The sequence below is a fragment of the Manis javanica genome, chromosome X, assembly GCF_040802235.1.
Source record: "Manis javanica isolate MJ-LG chromosome X, MJ_LKY, whole genome shotgun sequence".
Taxonomy (NCBI): domain Eukaryota; kingdom Metazoa; phylum Chordata; class Mammalia; order Pholidota; family Manidae; genus Manis; species Manis javanica.
Genome location: NC_133174.1, coordinates 9,751,721 through 9,774,856, shown reverse-complemented (window position 1 = coordinate 9,774,856; position 23,136 = coordinate 9,751,721). Strand labels below are relative to the sequence as shown.

General features: G+C 39.4%; 1 protein-coding gene across 5 annotated transcripts in view; it reads left to right on the top strand.

Annotated features, from left to right (window-relative positions):
- Positions 1–23,136, top strand: part of PIR (pirin) — a 110,148-nt gene that overhangs the window by 69,102 nt on the left and 17,910 nt on the right. For 3 of the 5 annotated variants that reach the window (XM_037020507.2, XM_037020505.2, XM_073227302.1), the window contains 3 exons: positions 18,006–18,072; positions 19,191–19,315; positions 21,346–21,390. In XM_037020507.2, the coding sequence (XP_036876402.1) occupies positions 18,006–18,072; positions 19,191–19,315; positions 21,346–21,390 (237 nt within the window). The remainder of the gene's footprint in view (positions 1–18,005; positions 18,073–19,190; positions 19,316–21,345; positions 21,391–23,136) is intronic. The other 2 variants (XR_012127241.1, XM_037020506.2) reach the window with 2 other exon arrangements.

Here is a 23,136-nt window from a genome sequence, read left to right as displayed (position 1 = left end):
TTTGTTACAGGTAATATGTCTTTGCAGAGTCATCATCTACTTTTTAAAGGAGAAGTCCGCAAACGTGAAACTAACACACCCTCTTAAATATTGTCAGTGTATTTTTACTTTCGTGTTTCTCTTCTTGGGGGAAGGAATAAGGAAAGTAGCCACATCAATTACATCTCAGTAAAGGTGGGGGAGAAAAGAAATGCTTCAAAACACTTTTTAAAAAGTGAATTGTAATGCTGTGCATATAGTGGCTACTCAGTATGTCACATTAGGATATGTTTAAATAAATGTTTCTGTATTAGTGAACTATTGCTGCACAACACATTATTCCAAAATGTAGTGGCTTGAAACAGCATTAGTTGCCTCCTGGTGCCTCACAGGTTAGCTGTGTCCTCAGGCTCAGGGACTGTCACAAGGCTGCCATCCAGGTGCCAGCAGGGGCTGCAGTCGTCCCAGGGCTCAGCTGGGAAGGCTGCGCTTCCAAGCGTGCACCCAGTGCTTGGTGACAGCATTCAGCTTATGGAGCGCTGCTGGCCACAGTCTGCTCTTGGTTCCTTGCCACCCGGGCTTCTTCATAAGGCAGCTCCCCACACGGCCCCTGGCTTCATCAGGGCCCGCAAGTGAGAGAGCAGAAGAGGAGGAGCAAGATGGAAGCCAGAGTGTTTATGTGACCTAGTCTCAGGCGTGACATTCCATCACTGTGCCTTACTCTGCTGGTCTGAGCCACGTCACTGGGTGAAGCCCATACTCAGGCGAGAGGGGATTACCCAGGGCGTAAATACCAGGGGGCAGGGGGTGTTATAGAGTCAACTTGCCAAGCTAATGATCTTGGTTCAGAACGTCACACATCTAATGCCTCAGGAATGAAGTACTGATGTTTTTTATTTGCGTGAACCTGGAGAAATACACGGTGAGTTCTTCTCAGAGTGCCTGTCTAAATGTCTTTGCAGAGTCATCATCTACTTTTTAAAGGAGAAGTCCCCAAACGTGAAAGATTCACGTGGGATTTTACATTTTCAGGTGTTTTCATAGAGCAAAGGCTAATTTTCCTCACTATACAGAATACATGATTTAATTCATGGGTAGTTTTTGCAAAGCTCTCTACTTACCAGTAGTGCATTAGAAAGTTCAATCACCATTCTCTTCATACTTAGAATATATGCCCAACAGCTATGAGTGGTAGTCAGTAAGGCAGCAGAACAGTGACGAACATGAACCAGAGCCCAAAATATAAAATTATCTCTTGATAAGCTTCATATTATATTCCTTTGGGTGGGTTATTTATCTTTCATGCTGATTAGCTCATTCTAAGAGCTCTTTGTGTATTCCAAATACTAGTCATTGTCAGTTATTTGTGTTGTAAAGATCTTCTCCCTTTTACCTTTTCACTATTCTATACTATTTTTTTATATTTTAATAAATCAAAATTCTTTCAGTGTATCAATCTATTCCTTAAGGGTTAGTATTTTCTGTGACTTCCTTAATAATCTTTACCTAGCCCAAGGTCATGAAAATTTTCTGCTATAGATGCTCTGCTGTTGTACCTACCATATTGGTATATCTACACCTGGAATTAATTTTCTTTTAATTTTTTGTTAAGGTATGATTGATATACACTCTTATGAAGGTTTCACATGAAAAAAAATGTGGTTACTACATATACCCATATTATCAAGTTCTCCCACCCTTACCCCAATGCAGTCACTGTCCATCAGTGCAGCAAGATGCCAGAGATCCACTGTGTGCCTTCTCTGGGCTACACTGTTCTCCCCATGACCCCCCCAACACCATGTATACTAAACATAATACTTCTCCCTCCCTCCCCACATGCCCTGCCACACCCCTCCCCTTTGGTAACCACTAGTCCCTTCTTAGAGTCTGAGTCTGATGCCATTGTGTTCCTTCAGTTTTGCTTCATTGTTATACTCCACAAATGAGGGAAATCATTTGAATCATTTGGCATTTGTCTTTCTCCGCCTCACTTATTTCACTGAGCATAATGTCCTCCAGCTCCATCCATGTTGTTGCAAATGGTAGGATTTGTTTTCTTCTTATGGTTGAATAATATTCCATTGTGTATATGTACCACATCTTCTTTATCCATTCATCTACTGATGGACACTTAGGTTGCTTCCATATCTTGGCTATTGTAAAAAATGCTGCGATAAACATAGGGGTGCATATGTCTTTTTGAATCTGAGAAGTTGTATTCTTTGGGTAAATTCCAAGGAGTGGGATTCCCGGGTCAAATGGTATTTCTATTTTTAGTTTTTTGAGGAACCTCCATATTGCTTTCCACAATGGCTGAACTAGCTTACATTTACACCAGCAGTGTAGAAGGGTTCCCCTTTCTCCACATCCTCGCCAACATTTGTCTTTTCGATGCTGGCCATCCTTACTGGTGTGAGGTGATAGCTCATTGTGGTTTTAATTTGCATTTCCCTGATGATTAGTGATGTGGAGCATCTTTTTATGTCTCTCTTAGCCATCTGAATTTCTTCTATGGAGAACTGTCTCTTCATATCCTCTGCCCATTTGTCAATTGGGTTATTTGCTTTTTGGGTGTTGAGATGTATAAGTTCTTTATATACTTTGGATGTTAACCCCTTGTCGGATATGTCATTTACAAATATATTCTCCCATCCTGTAGGATGCCTTTTTGTTTTGTTGATGATGTCCTTTGCCGTACAAAAACTTTTTAGTTTGATGTAGTCCCATGTGTTCCTTTTTGCTTTTGTTTCCCTTTCTTGAGGAGATGGGTTCAGGAAGAAGTTGCTCATGCTTATATTCAGGAGATGTTTGCCTATGTTGTCTTCTAAAATGTTATGGTTTCATGACTTACATTCAAGTCTTTAGTCCATTTCAAGTTTACTTTTGTGTATGGGATAAATAATAATCCAGTTTCATTCTCTTGCATGTAGCTGCCCAGTTTGCTGTCATTTCCCCATTGTATGTCCATGGCTCCTTTATCATATATTAATTGACCATATATGGTTGGGTTTATATCAGGGCTCTCTAGTCTGTTCCATTGGTCTATGGGTCTGTTCTTGTGCCAGTACCAAATTGTCTTGATTACTGTGGCTTTGTAGTAGAGCTTGAAGTTGGGGAGCATAATTCCCCCTGCTTTATTCTTCCTTCTCAGGATTGCTTTGGCTATTTGAGGTCTTTTGTGGTTCCATGTGAATTTTAGGACAGTTTTCTCTAGTTCATTGAAGAATGCTGTTGGTATTTTGATAGGAATTGCACTGAATCTATAGATTGATTTAGGCAGGATAGCCATTTTGACAGTATTAATTCTTCCTATCCATGAGCACAGGATGTGTTTTCATTTATTGATATCTTCTTTCATTTCTCTCATGAGTGTCTTGTAGTTTTCAGAGTATAGGTCTTTCACTTCCTTGGTTAGGTTTATTCCTAGGTATTTTATTCTTTTTGATGCAATTGTGAATGAAATTGTTTTTCTGATTTCTCTGTCTGCTAGTTCATTGTTAGTGTATAGGAATGCCACAGATTTCTGTGTATTAATTTTGTATCCTGCAACTTTGCTGAATTCAGATATTAGAGCTAGTAGTTTTGGAGTGGATTCTTTAGGGTTTTTTTATGTACAATATCATGTCATCTGCAAACGGGGACAGTTTAACTTCTTCCTTGCCAATCTGGATGCCTTTTATTTCTTAGTGTTGTCTGAATGCCATGGCTAGGACCTCCAGAACTATGTTGAAGAGAAGTGGGAAGAGTGGGCATCCTTGTCTTGTTTCCGATCTTAGAGGAAAATCTTTCAGCTTCTCGCTGTTAAGTATGATGTTGGCTGTGGGTTTGTCATATATGGCCTTTATTATGTTGAGGTACTTGCCCTCTATACCCATTTTGTTGAGAGTTTTTATCATGAGTGACTTGAATTTTGTCAAATGCTTTTTCAGCATCTATGGAAATGATCATGTGGTTTTTGTCCTTCTTTTTGTTGATGTGGTGGATGATGTTGATGGATTTTCGAGCGTTGTACCATCCTTGCATCCCTGGCATAAATCCTACTTGATCATGATGGATGATCTTTTTGATGTATTTTTGAATTCGGTTTGCTAATATTTTGTTGAGTATTTTTGCATCTATGTTCATCAGGGATATTGGTCTGTAATTTTCTTTTTTTGTGGTTCCTTTCCCTTGTTTTCATATTAGAGTGATGCTGGCCTTATAGAATGAGTTTGGAAGTATTCCCTTCTCTTCTACTTTTTGGAAAATTTTAAGGAGGAAGGATATTAGGTCTTCACTAAATGTTTGATAAAGTTCAGTGGTGAAGCCATCTGGTCCAGGAGTTTTGTTCTTAGGTAGGTTTTTGATTACCAGCTCAATTTCATTGCTGGTAATTGGTCTGTTCTGATTTTCTGTTTCTTTCTTGGACAGCCTTGGAAGGTTGTATTTTTCTAGAAAGGTGTCCATTTCTTCTAGGTTTTCCAGATTCTTAGCATATAATTTTTCATAGTATTCTCTAATAATTCTTTGTATTTCTGTGGCATCCTTAGTGATTTTTCCCTTCTCATTTCTGATTCTGTTTATGTGAGTCGACTCTCTTTTTTTTCTTGCTAAGTCTGGCTAGGAGTTTGTCTATTTTGTTTATTTTCTTGAAGAACCAGCTCTTGCTTTAATTGATTCTTTCTATTGTTTATTCTTCTCAATGTTATTTATTTTTGCTCTAATCTTTATTATGTCCCTCCTTCTACTGACTTGGGCCTCATTTGTTGTTCTTTTTCTAGTTTCATTAATTGTGAGTTTAGACTGCTTATATGGGATTGTTCTTCTTTCTTGAGGTAGGCCTGTATTGCAATATACTTTCCTCTTAGCACAGCCTTGGCTGCGTCCCACAGATTTTGTAGTGTTGAATTATTGTTGTCAGTTGTCTCCATATATTGCTTGATCTCTGTTTTTATTTGGTCATTGATCTATTGGTTATTTAGCATGTTGTGAAGCCTCTATGTGTTTGTGGGATTTTTTCATTTTCTTTCATTATTTATTTCTAGTTTCATACCTTTGTGATCTGAGAAAATGGTTGGTACAATTTCAATCTTTTTGAATATACTGACGCTCTTTTTGTGGCCTGGTATATGATCTATTCTTGAAAATGTTCCATGTGCACTTGAGAAGAATGTGTATTCTGTTGCTTTTGGGTGTAGAGTTCCGTAGATGTCTGTTAGGTCTTTCTGTTCTATTGTATTGTTCACTGCCTCTGTCTCCTTAGTTATCTTCTGTCTGGTTGATCTGTCCTTCAGAGTGAGTGGAGTGTTGAAGTCTCCTAGAATGAATGCATTGCATTGTATTTCCCCCTTTAGTTCTGTTAGTATTTGTTTCACATATGTGGGTGCTCCTGTGTTGGAAGCATAGGTATTTATAATGGTTATGTCTTCTTGTTGGACTGACCCCTTTATCATTATGTAATGCCCTCCTTTGTCTCTTGTAACTTTCTTTGCTTTGAATTCTATTTTATCTGATACAAGTACTGCGAAACCTGCTTATGTCTCCCTATTAGTTGCATGAAGTATCTTTTTCCATCCATTTAGTTTTAGTCTGTGTATGTCTCTGGGTTTAAAGTGAGTCTCTTGTAGGCAGCATATACATGGGTCTTGTTCTTTTATCCATTCAGTGACTCTATGTTTTTTGGTTTTTGTTTTTTTCTGAGAGGGCATCTCATATTTATTGATCAAATGGTTGTTAACAACAATAAAATTTTGTATAGGGGACTCAATGCTCAATGCACAATCATTAATCCACCCCAAGCCTAATTCTCATCAGTCTCCAATCTTCTGAAGCATAACGAACAAGTTCTTACATGGTGAACAAGTTCTTACATAGTGAATAAGTTCTTACATGGTGAACAGTACAAGGGCAGTCATCACAGAAACTTTAGGTTTTGATCACACATTATGACCTATAAACAATCAGGTCAAATATGAATATTCATTTGATTTTTATACTTGATTTGTATGTGAATCCCACATTTCTCCCTTATTATTATTATTATTATTATTATTATTATTATTATTATTTTTAATAAAATGCTGAAGTGGTAGGTAGATGCAAGATAAAGGTAGAAAACATAGTTTAGTGCTATAAGAGAGCAAATGTAGATGATCAGGTGTGTGCCGGTAGACTAAGTGTTAATCCAAGCTAGACAAGGGCAATAAAACATCCACGGATGCAGAAGATTTCTCTGAAAACAGGGGGGGTGAGGTTCTAAGCCTCACCTCTGTTGATCCCTAATTTCTCACCTGATGGCCCCCCTGCAACTGTGCCTGTCTTAGGTTGTTCCTCCCTTGAGGAATCTTACCTGTCTCTGGCTAACCAGTCATCTTCTGGGGCCATACAGGGAAATGTAAAGTTGGTAAGTGACAGAGAAGCCATATTGTTTGAAAAGGTTAGCTTTTTACTTCTTTGCAGATTTATGCCCTGTGGGTTTTATGCCCAGTATTTGTCTTGAGGTATCTTTACCACTTGGAAGAATTATGATACTCAGTAAATTCACTATGAGGCACAAATTCTGTTTAAGGGTTGTAATTAGGAAGGAAGAAGAAAAGCTATAGGAGTAGCAGATGGAAGATAACATGGGAAGACTGATTACTTCCTTGACACATCTTCTTATAGAGTAACTCAAGCATGTATAGGTTTTAAACTACCAATCAAATTGCATACACACATTAACATAATAGGAATACAGTTACATAACCAAAGCAGACCCACAACTGCCAGCCATCTCCAGTGAAACCAAGAAAACCAGTTAGGCACCCTAGGCATTTGTGAAAACTTATCTATGATATGGTGGATATTGTCCAAATGAACTTGAACAGTCTGACAGAAATCAGACAAATTAAAACAACCCATTCCTGAGGACTGTTCACATCCCATATGTTCTTTTAACTTAAGTAGATAGTCTGTAGTCGTAAGATTTTGCAGCGCTACAACTTGCATTTCTCCTAATTCTTGGTTGAGTTCCAACAGTATAGATCCAGTCAAATTTGTTGTTTTACTGTATGCACAGGCCAGCTTAGATATCTCCTTCTTCATTCCAATGGCAAGTCCAGGAACCCGTGGGATGAATGCAGCTACAACTGCAACAGCACCAGGATCTTTGTTGAAGTTTTTTGATGATCATCTTCTGGTATGACTCTTCCAGAGAGTGCTGATGTTGGAAGTTCTTCTTCATATCGTATCTTAGTTCATTTTCTGGGAAGACAAATTAGGCTTTGATCCTCTGTGTAAACACAAACAAACCCTTTGCCCACATTTGATGTGCCCTTTATACCATTGTGTAGAACTCATTGGAGGTCACCACACAGGAACTGCTTTTTTTTTTAAGAGAAAGGAATATTATCAGAAAAATTTACCTCCATAGCCGATCATCTGACACCCTTTAAGTGATCAAAATTAAAGATATTTAAAGCATGCATTAATCGTTGATTTACAGTTAGTTTTATCTTATCAGGGAGTAATCCCCCTTTCTTTCTTTCTTATTTTTTGTTATCATTAGTCTACACTTACATGAAGAATGTTATGTTTACTAGGCTCTCCCCTATACCAGGTCCCCTCTATAAACCACTTTACAGTCACTGTCCATCAGCATAGCAAAATATTGTAGAATCACTACTTGTCTTCTCTGTGTTGTACAGCCCTCCCCTTTCTCCCTCCCCCACTGTGCATGCTAATCTTAATACCCCCATTCTTCTTCCCCCCACTTATCCCTCCCTACCCACCCATCCTCCCCAGTCCCTTTCCCTTTGGTACCTGTTAGTCTATTCTTGGGTTGTGTGACTCTGCTGCTGTTTTGTTTCTTCAGTTTTTCCTTTGTTCTTATACTCCACAGATGAGTGAAATCATTTGGTATTTCTCTTTCTCCACTTGGCTTATTTCACTGAGCATTATACCCTCCAGCTCCATCCATGTTGCTGCAAATGGTAGGATTTGCCCTCTTCTTATGGCTGAGTAGTATTCCATTGTGTATATGTACCACATTTTCTTTATCCATTCCTCTACCGATGGACATTAAGATTGCTTCCAATTCTTGGCTATTATAAATAGTGCTGCCATAAACATAGGGGTGCACTGTCTTTCTCAAACTTGATTGCTGCGTTCTTAGGGTAGATTCCTAGGAGTGGAATTCCTGGGTCAAATGATAAGTCTGTTTTGAGCATTTTGATGAACCTCCATACTGCTTTAGACAATGGTTGAACTAATTTACATTCCCACCAGCAGTGTAGGAGGGTTCCCCTTTCTCCACAGCCTCGCCAACATTTGTTGTTGTTTGTCTTTTGCATAGCAGCCATCCTTACTGGTGTGAGGTGATACCTCATTGTAGTTTTAATTTGCATTTCTCTGATAATTAGCAATGTGGAGCATCTTTTCATGTGTCTGTTGGCCATCTGTATTTCCTTTTTGGAGAATTGTCTGTTCAGTTCCTCTGACCATTTTTTTTTAATTGGATTATTTGTTTTTTGTTTGTTGGGGCGTGTGAGCTCTTTATATATTTTGGACATCAAGCCTTTATCGGATCTGTCATTTACAAATATATTCTCCCATACTGTAGGGTTCCTTTTTGTTCTATTGATGGTGTCTTTTGTTGTACAGAAGCTTTTCAGCTTAATATAGTCCCACTTGTTCATTTTTGCTGTTGTTTTCCTTGCCCAGGGAGATATGTTCAAGAAGAGGTCACTCATGTTTATGTCTAAGAGGTTTTTGCCTATGTTTTTTTCCAAGAGTTTAATGGTTTCATGACTTACATTCAGGTCTTTGATCCATTTTGAATTTACTTTTGCATATGGGGTTAGACAATGGTCCAGTTTCCTTCTCCTACATGTAGCTGTCCAGTTTTGCCAGCACCATCTGTTGAAGAGACTGTCATTTTGCCATTGTATGTCCATGGCTCCTTTATCAAATATTAATTGACCATATATGTCTGGGTTAATGTCTGGAGTCTCTAGTCTGTTCCACTGGTCTGTGGCTCTGTTCTTGTGCCAGTACCAAATTGTCTTGATTACTATGGCTTTATAGTAGAGCTTGAAGTTGGGGAATGAGATTCCCCCCTACTTTATTCTTTTTTCTCAGGATTGCTTTGGCTATTTGGGGTCTTTGGTATTTGCATATGAATTTTTGAATTATTTGTTCCAGTTCGTTGAAGAATGTTGCTGGTAATTTGATAGGGATTGCATCAAATCTGTATATTGCTTTGGGCAGGATGGCCATTTTGACAATATTAATTCTTCCTTGCCATGAGCATGGGATGAGTTTCCATTTGTTAGTGTCCCCTTTAATTTCTCTTAAGAGTGACTTGTAGTTTTCAGAGTATAGGTCTTTCACTTCTTTGGTTAGATTTATTCCTAGGTATTTTATTCTTTTTGATGCAATGGTGAATGGAATTGTTTTCCTGATTTCTCTTTCTATTGATTCATTGTTAGTGTATAGGAAAGCTACAGATTTCTGTGTGTTTATTTTGTATCCTGCAACTTTGCTGTATTCCGATATCGGTTCTAGTAGTTTTGGAGTGGAGTCTTTAGGGTTTTTTATGTACAGTATCATATCATCTGCTAATAGTGACAGTTTAACTTCTTCTTTCCCAATCTGGATTCCTTGTATTTCTTTGTTTTGTCTGATTACCATGGCTAGGACCTCCAGTACTATGTTAAATAGCAGTGGGGAGAGTGGGCATCCTTGTCTAGTTCCCGATCTCAAAGGAAAAGCTTTCAGCTTCTCGCTTTTCAGTATAATGTTGGCTGTGGGTTTATGATATATGGCCTTTATTATGTTTAGGTACTTGCCCTCTCTTCCCATTTTGCTGAGATTTTTTATCATGAATGGATGTTGAATTTTGTCAAATGCTTTTTCAGCATGTATGGAGATGATCATATGGTTTTTCTCTTTCTTTTTGTTGATGTGGTGGATGATGTAGATGGATTTTCGAGTGTTGTACCATCCGTGCATCCCTGGGATGAATCTCTCTTAGTCATGGTGTACGATCCTTTTTATATATTTTTGAATTCAGTTTGCTAATATTTTGTTGAGTATTTTTGCATCTATGTTCATCAGGAATATTGGTCTGTAGTTTTCTTTTTTGGTGGGGTTTTTGCCTGGTTTTGGTATTAGGGTGATGTTGGCTTCATAGAAAGAGTTTGGGAGTATTCCCTCCTCTTCTATTTTTTGGAAAACTTCAAGGAGAATGGGTATTATGTCTTCTCTGTGTGTCTGATAAAATTCCGAGGGAAATCCGTCCGGCCCAGGGGTTTTGTTCTTGGGTAGTTTTTTGATTACCGTTTCAATTTCTTTGCTCGTAATTGGTTTGTTTAACTTTTGTGTTTCTTCCTTGGTCAGTCTTGGGAGGTTGTATTTTTCTAGGAAGTTGTCCATTTCTTCTTCTAGGTTTTCCAGCTTGTTGGCATATAGGTTTTCATAGTAGTCTTTAATAATTCTTTGTATTTCTGTGGAGTCTGTCGTGATTTTTCCAATCTCATTTCTGATTAAGTTGATTTGTGTTGATTCTCTTTTTCTCTTAATAAGTTTGGCTAGAGGCTTATCTATTTTGTTTATTTTCTCAAAGAACCAGCTCTTGGTTTCATTGATTTTTGCTATTGTTTTATTCTTCTCAATTTTGTTTATTTCTTCTCTGGTCTTTATTATGTCCCTCCTTCTGCTGACTTTAGGTCTCATTTGTTCTTCTTTTTCCAATTTCGATAATTGTGATGTCAGACTATTCATTTGGGATTGTTCTTCCTTCTTCAAGTGTGCCTGAATCGCTATATACTTTCCTCTTAAGACTGCTTTTGCTGCGTCCCACAGAAGTTGGAGCTTAGTGTTGTTGTTGTCATTTGTTTCTATATATTCCTTGATCTCTATTTTAATTTGTTTGTTGATCCATTGATTATTTAGGAGCATTTTGTGAAGCCTCCATGTGTTTGTGAGCCTTTTTGTTTTCTTTGTAGAATTTATTTCTAGTTTTATACCTTTGTGTTCTGAAAAATTTGTTGGTAGGATTTCAATCTTTTGGATTTTATTGAGGCTCTTTTTGTGGACTAGCATGTGGTCTATTCTGGAGAATGTTCCATGTGTACTTGAGAAGAATGTATATCCTGTTGTTTTTGGATGTAGAATTCTATGGATGTGTATTAGGTCCATCTGTTCTACTGTGTTGTTCAGTGCTTCCGTGTCCTTACTTATTTTCTGCCCGGTGGATCTATCCTTTGGGGGTGAGTGGCGTGTTGAAGTCTCCTAAAATGAGGGCATTGCAGTCTATTTCCTCCTTTAGTTCTGTTAGTATTTGTTTCACATATGCTGGTGCTCCTGTGTTGGGTGCATATATATTTAGAATGGTTGTATCCTCTTGTTGGACTGAGCCCTTTATCATTATGTAGTGTCCTTCTTTATCTCTTGTTACTTGTTTGTTTTGAAGTCTATTTTGTCTGATATTAGTACTGCAACCCCTGCTTTCTTCTCACTGTTGTTTGCCTGAAATATGTTTTTCCATCCCTTGACTTTTTGTCTGTACATGTCTTTGGGTTTGAGGTGAGTTTCTTGTAAGCAGCATATAGATGGGTCTTGCTTTTTTATCCATTCTGTTACTCTGTGTCTTTTCATTAGTGCATTAAGTCAATTTACATTTAGGGTGACTATTGAAAGATATGTACTTATTGCCATTGCAGGCTTTAAATTTGTGGTTACCAAAGGTTCAAGGTCAGCCTCTTCAGTATCTTACCGCCTAACTTAGCTCGCTTATTGAGCTGTTATATACACTGTCTGTAGATTCTTTTCTTCTCTCCCTTCTTATTCCTCCTCCTCCATTCTTCATATGTTGGGTGTTTTGTTCTGTGCTCTTTTTAGGAGTGCTCCCATCTAGAGCAGTCCGTGTAAGATGCCCTGTAGAGGTGGTTTGTGGGAAGCAAATTTCCTCAGCTTTTGCTTGTCTGGGAATTGTTTAATCCCACCATCATATTTAAATAATAGTCATGCTGGATACAATATACTTGGTTCAAGGCCTTTCTGTTTCATTGCATTAAGTATATCATGCCATTCTCTTCTGGCCTGTAGGGTTTCTGTCGAGAAGTCTGGTGTTAGCCTCATGGGTTTTCCTTTATAGGTGACCTTTTTCTCTCTAGCTGCCTTTAAAACTCTTTCTTTGTCCTTGATATTTGCCATTTTAATTATTATGTGTCTTGGTGTTGTCCTCCTTGGATCCTTTCTGTTGGGGGTTCTGTGTATTTCTGTGGTCTGATCGATTATTTCCTCCCCCAGTTTGTGGAAGTTTTCAGCAATTATTTCTTCAAAGATACTTTCCATCCCTTTTCCTCTCTCTTCTTATTGTGGTTTCCCTATAATATGGATATTCTTCCTTTTGGATTGGTCACACAGTTCTCTTAGTGTTGTTTCATTCCTGGAGATCCTTTTATCTCTCTCTATGTCAGTTTTTGTGCGTTCCTGTTCTCTGGTTTCTATTCCATCAATGGCCTCTTGCATCTTATCCATTCTGCTTATAAATCCTTCCAGAGTTTGTTTCATTTCTGTAATCTCCTTCTTGCCATCTTTGATCTCCCTCCATACTTCATCCCATTTCTCTTGCATATTTCTCTGATCTCTGTCAGCATGTTTATGATTTTTATTTTGAATTCTTTTTCAGGAAGACTGGTTAGGTCTGTCTCCTTCTCTGGTATTGCCTCTGTGATCTTGGTTTGCCTGTAATTTTGTCTTTTCATGGTGATAGAATAGTTTGCAGAGCTGGGACGAGTGACAGCTGGAAGAACTTCCCTTCTTGTTTGTTTTTGGCCTTCCTCTCCTGGGAGAACAGCAACCTCTAGTGGCTTGTGCTGGGTAGCTTCACACAGACAGGGCTTCTGCTTCCTGCCCGGCTGCTATGGAGTTTATCTCCACTGTTGCTGTGGGTGTGCTCTGGCTCTGGCTGCCCCTTTGCGAGGCACTGGGTTCTCGCAGGTGTGGATGTGGTCTGGATGTTGTCCTGTTTCCTCTGGTCTTTATTCTAGGAAGAGTTGTCTTTGTTATATTTTCATAGATACATGTGGTTTTGAGAGGAGATTTCCTCTGCTCTACTCATGCTGCCATCTTGGCTCCACCTCCGACTCTATGTTTTTGATTGGTGCATTCAGCCCATTTACATTTAGGGTGATTATCGATAAGTATGTACTTATTGCCATTGCAGGCTTTAGATTCGTGGTTACCAAAGGTTCAAGGTTACCTTCCTTACTATCTAAGTGTCTAACTGAACTCACTTAATATGCTGTTGCAAACACAATCTAAAGGTTGTTTTCCTTTTCTCTTCCTTTTTCTTCCTCCTCCTTTCTTTATATATTAGGTATCATATTCTGTATTGTTTGTCTATCCCTTGATTAACTTTGGGGATAGTTAATTTAATTTTGTATTTGCTTAGTAATTAGCTCTTCTACTTTCTTTACTGTGGTTTTATTACCTCTGTTGACAGCTGTTTAACCTTACGAACACTTCCATCTATAGGAGTTCCTCCAAAAAGACTGTTGAGATGGTTTGTGGGAGTTAAATTCTCTCAGCTTTTGCTTATCCTTAAATTGTTTAATCCCTCCTGAAAATGTAAATGATAATCTTGCCGGATAAAATTATCTTGGATCCGGCAATTCTGCTTCATGGCATTAAATACATCATGCCACTCCCTTCTGGCCTGTAAGGTTTCTGCTGAGAAGTCTGATGTTAACCTGATGGGCTTTCCTTTGTATGTGATCTTATTTCTCTCTCTGGTTGCTTTTAATAGTCTGTCCTTATCCTTGATGTTTTCCAATTTTGTTACTATATGTCTTGGTGTTGTCTTCCTTGGGTCCCTTGTGTTGGGAGATCTGTGGATCTCCATGTTCTGAGAGATTATCTCCTTCCCCAGATTGGGGAAGTGTTCAGCAATTACCTCCTCCAAAACACTTTCTATCCCTTTCTCTCTCTCTCTCTTCTTCTTCTGGTATCCCTATAATGTGAATATATTTCTGTTTGGATTGGTCACACAGTTCTCTCAATATTCTTTCATTCTTAGAGATCCTTTTTTCTCTCTGTGCCTTAGCTTCTTTGTATTCCTCTTCTCTAGTTTCTATTTCATTTATCGTCTCCTCCACTGTATCCAACCTGCTTTTAATACTCTCCATTGTGTTCTTCAGTGATTGGCTCTCTGACCGGAATTCATTCCTGAGTTCTTGGATATCTTTCCGTACCTCTATTAGCATGTTCATGATTTTTATTTTGAATTCCATTTCAGGGAGAGTCAGAAGGTCCATGTCATTTAAATCTTTCTCCGGAGTTATATTAGTTTTACTGTGGACCAGTTTTCTTTGGTGTTTCATATTTGTATATTGCGCCCTCTAGTGTCCAAAAGCTCTACTCTCTGGAGCTGCTGAGCCCCTGAAGTAATGTTGGGGGTAGCAGGGGAGCGGTATTGGTACCCTGTTCTGTGAGGCCTGCTCTTTTCTCCAGGTGTATACAGTCTGGCGCAGTCCTCTTTCCTGTTGCTCTCTCAGGATTACTTCCACCAACTATTTTTTTGAATTGTTTGCAGTTTTAGGAGGAAGCCTCTGTCTCACCTCTCACCCCGCCATCTTAATCCTCCTGCAATTGAGCTTCATGCATGGTGAGGTACAATCACATTTTTTTTAAATGTGGTTTTGAGAGAGGAGGAAATGGGCAGAATCCATGATGGGAAATATCATGAACTTTTTCAGGAGTTCACAGTTCACTGAATCATCCTATAGTAATAATAATAGCAACATATATTAAATGCCTACTGTTTGCCAGAAACTACTTTAATAACTTCCTCTGTATTAACACCTGCAGTCCTCACAAGTCCATGAGATAAGGACTATGATTGTCTCAGTTTTCATACGAAGAAACTGAGATACAGAGAGGTTACTTACCTGACTTGAACTTAATTCAAGGTCAACCAGCTAGTGAGTGTTGGGGCTGAGATTCTAACCTACATAGTCCGACTTCCACTATAGCTCTTTACTAAGGGCCAGACGAATGGCCCTATAGTGAACAGTACCCTATTGGTAGTGCCTTGGGCATATTGGTAAATAAACCCAAGATTTTATAGATAGGTCTAGAAAAATGAGTATTTAAAAATTTTTTTAGTGAATTATCCTATCAGTTTGAGAATTATATCATGTTGTTTAATATATCATTTTTAAGAGGGAACCGATTAAATTGATGGTTAATGTAAAGAAACTATTCTAAGAATATAAACACATTTCAATTTTGACAAGGGTGTAGTTTTTTTCATATTTTCCAGGTCCTACTTAAAAATTTTTTCTTTCAAGGCAGTCCGTTGTCTAAATATGCCCTATGATAATCTTAGGAATACTTACGACATCCTCTGTTTATTTCAGCTTTATTGTTTTCTGAGCCTTTACTTAATCCTTAAAGTTCTTTGTATTTTAGTTCTTCGTTGTCTATAAACTTGGCTTCAGTCTAAGTTCAGATGCCTAAAATAGTTTCTGTTTTGCAGCCCTAAATATTATTTTGTGATTATAACTACATATTTGAATTATTTTCTGAGCAATGAAAAAACAAGTGTGAATACAGTATATTTGAAGAGGAAAAAGGGTCTATTCAAATAAAACCAAGAAACAATAACGTGTATTATTGTAGTTACAAATGATCACATTAAATGTCTTGTTGGCAGGAATGTTTCTATGTAGACTTAGTCTCTAAATAGCAGGATAAGCTTCCAGGAGTTTTTGATACATTTCTCTCTTGCTGTTTTTTTAGCAAGAAAATGATCAGTGGAGTTTGTCCTCCAGCGGTCTGTGCTCCATTCTGAGCACATAGACGGCTGTCTTCTGAGATTTTATATTCCAAAGAGCTTACGTGCTGATATATTTCTCATTCAAAATGTTAAATTTTATTTCTCAGTTTTTCTGTTCTTCTCAGTTACTCATTTCTGTTGCAGTGAGTATCATCAGTGGTCGACTGAGCGCTAGGGGGAGGTTTTTTCGTAGGTTGCAATTGTCCTTGTTTACCATATAGATCTTTAGAGATGGCTCTTAATGTTATATGCCCATGCATCATGTCAACCATAGTATGATCATTCTAAAGTGTATAAAACATTCTGACTAGATTTTACTCTGGAAAGCCAGTGGTCTCAAGTATGTTTATGTTGGTGCCATTCTATGTAGTATCTTTGGGCATTTCGTTATTGCTGTCACTCATCAAATTCTGTAAAATGGGCATTCTTGTATTCTTTTGCAGAGGTTCCCACAACATCATGTGATAACCTATCTCTTTTCCAGACTGCAGAGCTATAAAGTTGACATCTGTATTGCTGTTTTAGTTCTCAGATGGGGGTGAAATGCCTGTGTGTGGCAAGCTTATAGATCTTACAGTGAGCTGTCAGTTGCTATATGATTAGAAAGCCCACCTTGTATTACTTGTTCTAGACTGCAGTGTTTGTTGCCTCACAGACAATATCCAAAGTGGTACTTGACGAGGACAATGAGGATCCGTTCTCTACATTTTGTGAAATAACACTGCTGAGCTTTGCTCAATGTATGGTGCAGACCACCCAGGGACTGGTGGCTTGGAGTTGAGGGGGATCCTCTGGGGAGTGTGAGGCCATCTCTATGGTGATGAGCCTTCTCAAGCTTGGGTCATAGCCCATCAGAGGCACACATAGCAGCCACTGCAACCTCCTGACCTGCATAAAATAAGAGGAAAGTGCAAAGAGAAGGAAGGGGCAGGAAAGGGAACTGACATTTGGTAAATGCCTGCTAAGTGTGGGCATTGTGCAGAGAAGACAAAAAACCTATGACACACACACACATATATATATATATATATATATATATATATATATATTGTATATGTACATGCAGATATGTATATACCGTGTGCAGCACCACGTGACCATCACAGCAGCCCCGGGGTGTACATAGTATTTCCTTATTTTACAAACCAGGAGATGGGCTCAAAGGGGTTAACAGTCTGGTCTTAGATCTCCTTGAGGGTTATTGCTGATTTTCACACCTGCCCTCCATTCTGCCTGGGACTGTGTGTGTGCATTTTGGTTGCTGTTTCAGTCATGTAGTTGATTGGTTTGCCTCAGTGCCACAAGGCCCCTCTAAAGTTGCTGCTGCCGTTCTTCCTCCTTTCCCGGAGGGCTTTGCTCGGCCAGAATTAATGAAGGAGGCAGAGCAAGCAGAGCAGGCATGGTGCTGGGGAAGTGTTGGGCCAGACTGAGAAGGGTCTGTCTGCTAGGGTCAGGAGTTCCTGGGGAACAGGGAGCCATTGAAGGGTTTTAAAGTGGGGCTTCTACAGAGATCGCATTTGCTGTGTGTAGAAAATGGATCATTCTCCTCTCTAGAAATATGGATTATTCCTTTTTTCTGAAATATTTGAGAGTAAACTTACAGACATGATACCCCTTTACCTTGAAATAAGTTTTAGCATGTCTCCTAAAAACCAGGATATTTTCCTATGTAATCACAGTGTTCTTATAAAATTATGAAGTTGACATAATATTAGTAAAAACTTATAACCGTCAATACAACACTATTATTTCTGTACAAATATTCAAAACGTGCCCACTGTCTCAGTAATGCTTTTTCTGGCAAAAAGAAAAAACAATTTCTAGGCCAGGATCTAACCCAGGGTCACATGCCGCATTTAGTTGTCAGGTCTAATCTCCTTCCAAGGGAGTTCCTCGGTTTTCTTCTTTCATTAAACGTACAGATCAGTTACTTTCTAGAATGTCCCTCAGTTTGGGTTTGTCTGAGGTTTCCTCACCATTGGACCAAACTGTTAATTGCTTTTCCTCTCATCTTTGGAAAAAAGAGTTTTATTTATTTTCAACATTTTAATTTTTTTTAATTCAGAAGAAAGAGCACAAAGGATGAAATAATGAACATACGTTGCCATATTTATCTCCTATCTTTTCTGTTACAGATAAAATCATATGGGTGAGAGAAACTGCTCGCCTCCAATCCATTTTCTTTCCTTAGTCCTGTTCTCCTCTCTCCTTCCCTCTCCAGAGCTGACGTTTGTCATGGATGCGGCGTGTCACCAGATCATGTTTTTCTACTTTCTCCAGACATACATGTAGGAGGAGTAGTAAAGTTCACTGAAATAATGAATTCTAAGACTGGAGCAGGGGGAAAATGAACTGGGTTAGGGCAAGGAATGTAGGCCAAGAAAAGCTCTCATGAGGGACATTTGCAAGGATTGGGAACCTCCCTGGAAATGAGAGCAGATGCCACAGAAAATGATTTACATATTTAGAAGAAAAGTTTTACATTCTTTCTGTTTGGCTAAAGGAGGTCTGACTTAAATGTGCTCCTGATTAAGCCATCCTACAGGGCCAGAAGTAAAATGTGACCCCTCTCCCAACTCATTTTCTTTGTCATTGCGCAAGGGGAAGGAAGAGCTTCGCAGCTGCAGAAAGCCAGTAGCTTGGACACCATTTTTTGTAGAAGAAAGGAAACCATAGGGCCTGTGACCTCTGACCTCTAACAGAGCAGTACAGATGGGGGGATGGCATCAGTTCCTGGTGCAGACATAAAAGTGGGAGGAGTGGCAGGGGAAGAAAGATGAGAAGGGCCTGAAAATCTCACAAGAGAGCTCTTTGCTGATGCAGTCCTGCCCTTAGCAGAGAAGGAATTCCAATAAGATGTGGTTCCTAAACATATAGTAAGCCTTCAAATGATTTGCTTGCTTTGCCATAGCTTTGAGAAACAATGCTTAATGAAAATTAGACAAGGTCTAAGAGAAGCAAGTGCAGGTGGACAATATGTTAAAAAGACAAAAAGGGGGATTTGCCCCCCATTGCTATTCCATTCCCTCTAATACTCTGTGCTTTCCAAGCAGTCACATGACTTGTGGTATTACTGGTAAAGATGTGCTCCACATCCTAATAGAAGACTTTGGCAAGGAGCAAAAATAGGTGGATGCACTTAATACATTGACTTGGCCATTCCTTGAAGAAAATGCTTGGTCCTTCTGCATCATGTAGGAAGACAAAAAGGGAAGCTAAACAGATGGAGGCCATTTGGTGTGGACTAGTTTTCTACTTTGAGGGAGAGTAGGAATCAAGCAAAGGGGGCGGAGGAGAAATGAGATTAGAACAATCGAAGTAATCCCAAATACAAACCCAGTTGAGCAGTTGAGAGCTTTGAGGTTTTGTCAGACTCGGAAACCATTAATTTTTTAATACCTTTCAGCCACAAAGGTCAGGGGACGGGTTGTAAAAATTACGACACAGCCTTACAGTGGAAGGCTGGTATCCCCGAGGATGAGTCATTTCTCTATGTTTCAACATGGACAGCTATGCAAACTGAAGCATCAGGTTTGTAAGCAAATAGTATATAGTACATTAAGGAACCAAGAAATTGAAATCACAAATAACCAAATTGCTGATAATATTTATGTCAAGATGAGCATGAAGGTCACAGAGATTTTCAGTTTAGATGTTATATGCTTTTGCAGTCTTAAAATACCTTAAAATACCAGGTAGTTTTAAGTGCCAAGGGAATGCTGAAAATACACTTTTCTTCACTTGGTTGCACTTAGTTTCCAGTGAACTCACTCCTTTTCATCCATCCTAAAATAGTGCCTCAGTTCCAGGGATGCAGACATGAAAGACCTCTGTCTGGCCTTTGGAGGCTCATGTACTCCCTGAAAGTGTGTGCACACAGGTTTTCAAGTGTATTACTTTTTTTTTTCAAGTGTATTACTTTTATATAAATTCATGCATATTACTTTTATATAAGTCAAAAACAATAAAGACATTTGCTCTTTGAAAAATAAATTCGAACAATTTTCAATGGTGACATTTTTTTCAAAAGCAGTGAAGAAAGGGGTTTTGTTGCAGAGTTTTATTATGAATCAGGCTAAATAGGACTGGGGAAGCTCAGCATCCATTAGAAAGCAGAGAGAAGGGTTCTAGAAGATCCCAGCCCCCCCGCTTGAGACCTGTGAGATCGGGATGTGAATTGTTCACATGTTTTCAGCATCAACCGAGAACTTCCCTCCCTCAAACTGTGCCCATTGAGCACCCGCTCACCTCACTCACCTTTTGTGTCTCTTTCTACCACGAATGCACGTGAGTGGTAGATGCTCACTGAATGGTGGTGGACTGAGTGAGTGGGTCAGTAAGGGAGAAAGAATGTGAGCTCTAAGCAGTTACTTCCCAAGGCCTTAAACGTAGCCTGGTAAAATCTCAGAGAGGAAAAACTGAAATTGGAATGTGATAAAATACCCTCTGACTTCTACCCAAGTGTCTTTGTTCTGAACTTTCCTGATCCAGATTCAAATTATGTTTTATCAGTTATACCTTTTCTGTTGTGTCTCCCTTGTGCGTTTCAACCCACCTGCCATCACAACCACATCCCTAAAGTATATTTGGTTCTCTGTGACCCTTCATGCCTGCCTTTGTTTTGCTGACTCTGTCACCATGTTGGCCCTCACACAGACCCAGTCTGGGCCCTGCCCTATCACCTTGAACTGTGCCCCGCATTCCCTTCCCAGATCTCCTTTTCCACAGAAGACACAAGGAGTGGTGTCCCAACTCTGTCTTGAGCTGGCCATTTCTAGGTTCATGTCTCTCAGTGGCACCACAGCACCTCTTCTGGGCCCTGAGGACAGCACAGAAATATCCATGAAGACCCAGTGCTGGTGCTGGGAGAGCAAAGCGCAGGTTGTGGGTCTAAGCTCTTGTCCCACAGGCCACACAGTAGGAGTCTAGTGATTGCCAGGTACTCTCTTCACAGAGAAGTGCACACACTTTCAGGGAGTGCATGAGCCATCCAAAGGCCAGAGATCATTCATGTCTGCATCCCCGGAACTGAGGCACTATTTTAGGATGGATGAAAAGGAGTGAGTTCACTGGAAACTAAAATGCAACCAAGTGAAGAAAAGTGGATTCTCAGCATTCTCTTCACACTTTAAACTACCTGGAGGCACAATGACCTTGAAGATAGGCCAGACTGGTGTGTTGCAGTTATTATTAGCATGATAAAACTAGAAGCTAAATAGCATGGTAGAACTGTTTGTTAAATAATTGTACATGGTCTACTTGGGTGGCTCAAACACATCTGGGGCCAAGTCATTTAGGTTAGGGTGTGTGCGCACATGTGCGCCTGCATCTGTGTATGTGGTTGTGGGAGTGCGTGTTTTAGGCCGTTGAAAGAACTTACATTCTTAAATATGTGTCTAAAAGAAAAAGGATTTCCTCTCTAAATGTATCTTTTACATCTGGTATATAAATGTATATATTTATATGTCAGATACAGAGATATTTGTCAAATATATTGTTATATCTTTGTTCCTTTCGGCCTTATGGACACTAACGTTTTAATGTCGCTGGTCCTTTTTCAGGGTGGACAAGCTTCATTTATACCATATGTGGAAATGTGCATATTGGTAAGTGATGGGTTCGTGGCTTTGGGTTCAGTTGTGATATAATCTACACTACTGAAGGTGAGAAAAGGCAAGCTGAAACTTTCATGTGATTGAATACCATGCCTGCTCCTGGCACTAGCCCTCCCTAGTCAGAGTACATCGCGCTATGCCCAGGGCAGGGTACCTCTCGGCTTCCAGCGTGTTCAGTGAGGGAGAATATGAACACCAGTCATGAGCCCACGGACCAGCTTCCACCTGCCAAGGGTGTCTGTGTTTCTTGGCCCGAGGCTGTCTCTGAAAGCGAGACGGACTGCTCTGCCCCAGTCCGGGCAGGACTCAAGTGCCAAGGAATCAACCTTCTTGGAAACTGCCTTCCCCCCTCAGGTGGAATCACTCTGAGGCCTGTGTTTGCCCTTTTCCTAGAGTTGCCCCACGGGATTATGTTGAAGCTGCTCACTGTGCACGAGTATTGATAACACACTCTTCCTGGTCTGCCTTTTCTTAACTTTCTGATCCCTGGACTGGTGTTCCCTGGAATTGCCTCCCAGATAAACTCCTTGCACTCAGAATTGCACCTCAGGCTGTGCTTCTGGGAAAGCCTGAAGTTAGAGAACCATGTAGCATGACTGCATCTTTGGGCAGGACACTCCCAGCCCCAGACAGCTGGCTTACTGCTGACCATCTGCTTAGGGCTTGAAGGCCACAACTGCAGCCATTTAACCATTCTTTGTATTCTCCAAAAGGGGAATTCAGTTGCCTGAAGTGATTCTTCTGGAAAGAATGGTAACACAAACCCATGTGGTTTGGTTTTATATAGTAGAAATGGGCTTTGCTTCTCTTTCACTGAATAGCATTTCAATGATAGGTCAGAAGCAAAATATTTTACTTTTTATTTTTCCACAGTTTTTAATTGAAATATATAGTTGGCATACAAAATTAATTTCAGGTGTACAACATAGTGACACAACATTTATATACATATGAAATGCTCACCATGATAAGTGCAGTTACCATTTGTCACCATACAAAGGGAGTATGATATTATTGACTATATTCCCTATGCTGTACTTTTCATTCTGGTTAACTTTATTTATTTTATAACTGGAAGTTTGTACCTCTTTATCCCCTTCACCAATTCCTCTCATCCCCGCACCCCCTCTGACAACCACCACTTTGTTATCTGTATTTACGAGTCTGTTTTGTTTTTTTTAGATTCCACATAGAAATGAAATCCTGCAATATTTCTGTTTTTCTGTCTTACTTCACTTAAAGTAATATCCTCTAGCTCTTTCCATATTGTCACAAATGGCAAGATTTCATTCTTATGGCTGAAAACCATTCCATTTATTTTTATACACACACACATACATGCATACCACATCATCTTTATTCATTTATCTGTCAATGGACACTTCATTTGCTTCCATATCTTGGGTATTGTAAATATTTTCTGCAATAAACATAGGGGTGCATATATCTTTTTGAATTAGTGTTTTCATTTTCACCAGATAAATACCCAGAAGTGGAATTGCTGGATCGTATGATGGTTCTGTGTTCAGTTTTTTGAGGAACCTCCCTGCTGTTTTCCACAGTGGGTGCATCAACTTACATTCCCACTAACAGAGTAGGAGGGTTCCCTTTTCTCCCTTTAGCCATTTTGACTGGTGTGAGGTGTTATCTTATTGTGGTTTTGATTTGCATTTCCCAGATTAGTGATGTGGAGCATCTTTTAATGTGTCTGTTGGCCACCTTCATGTCTTTGGAAAA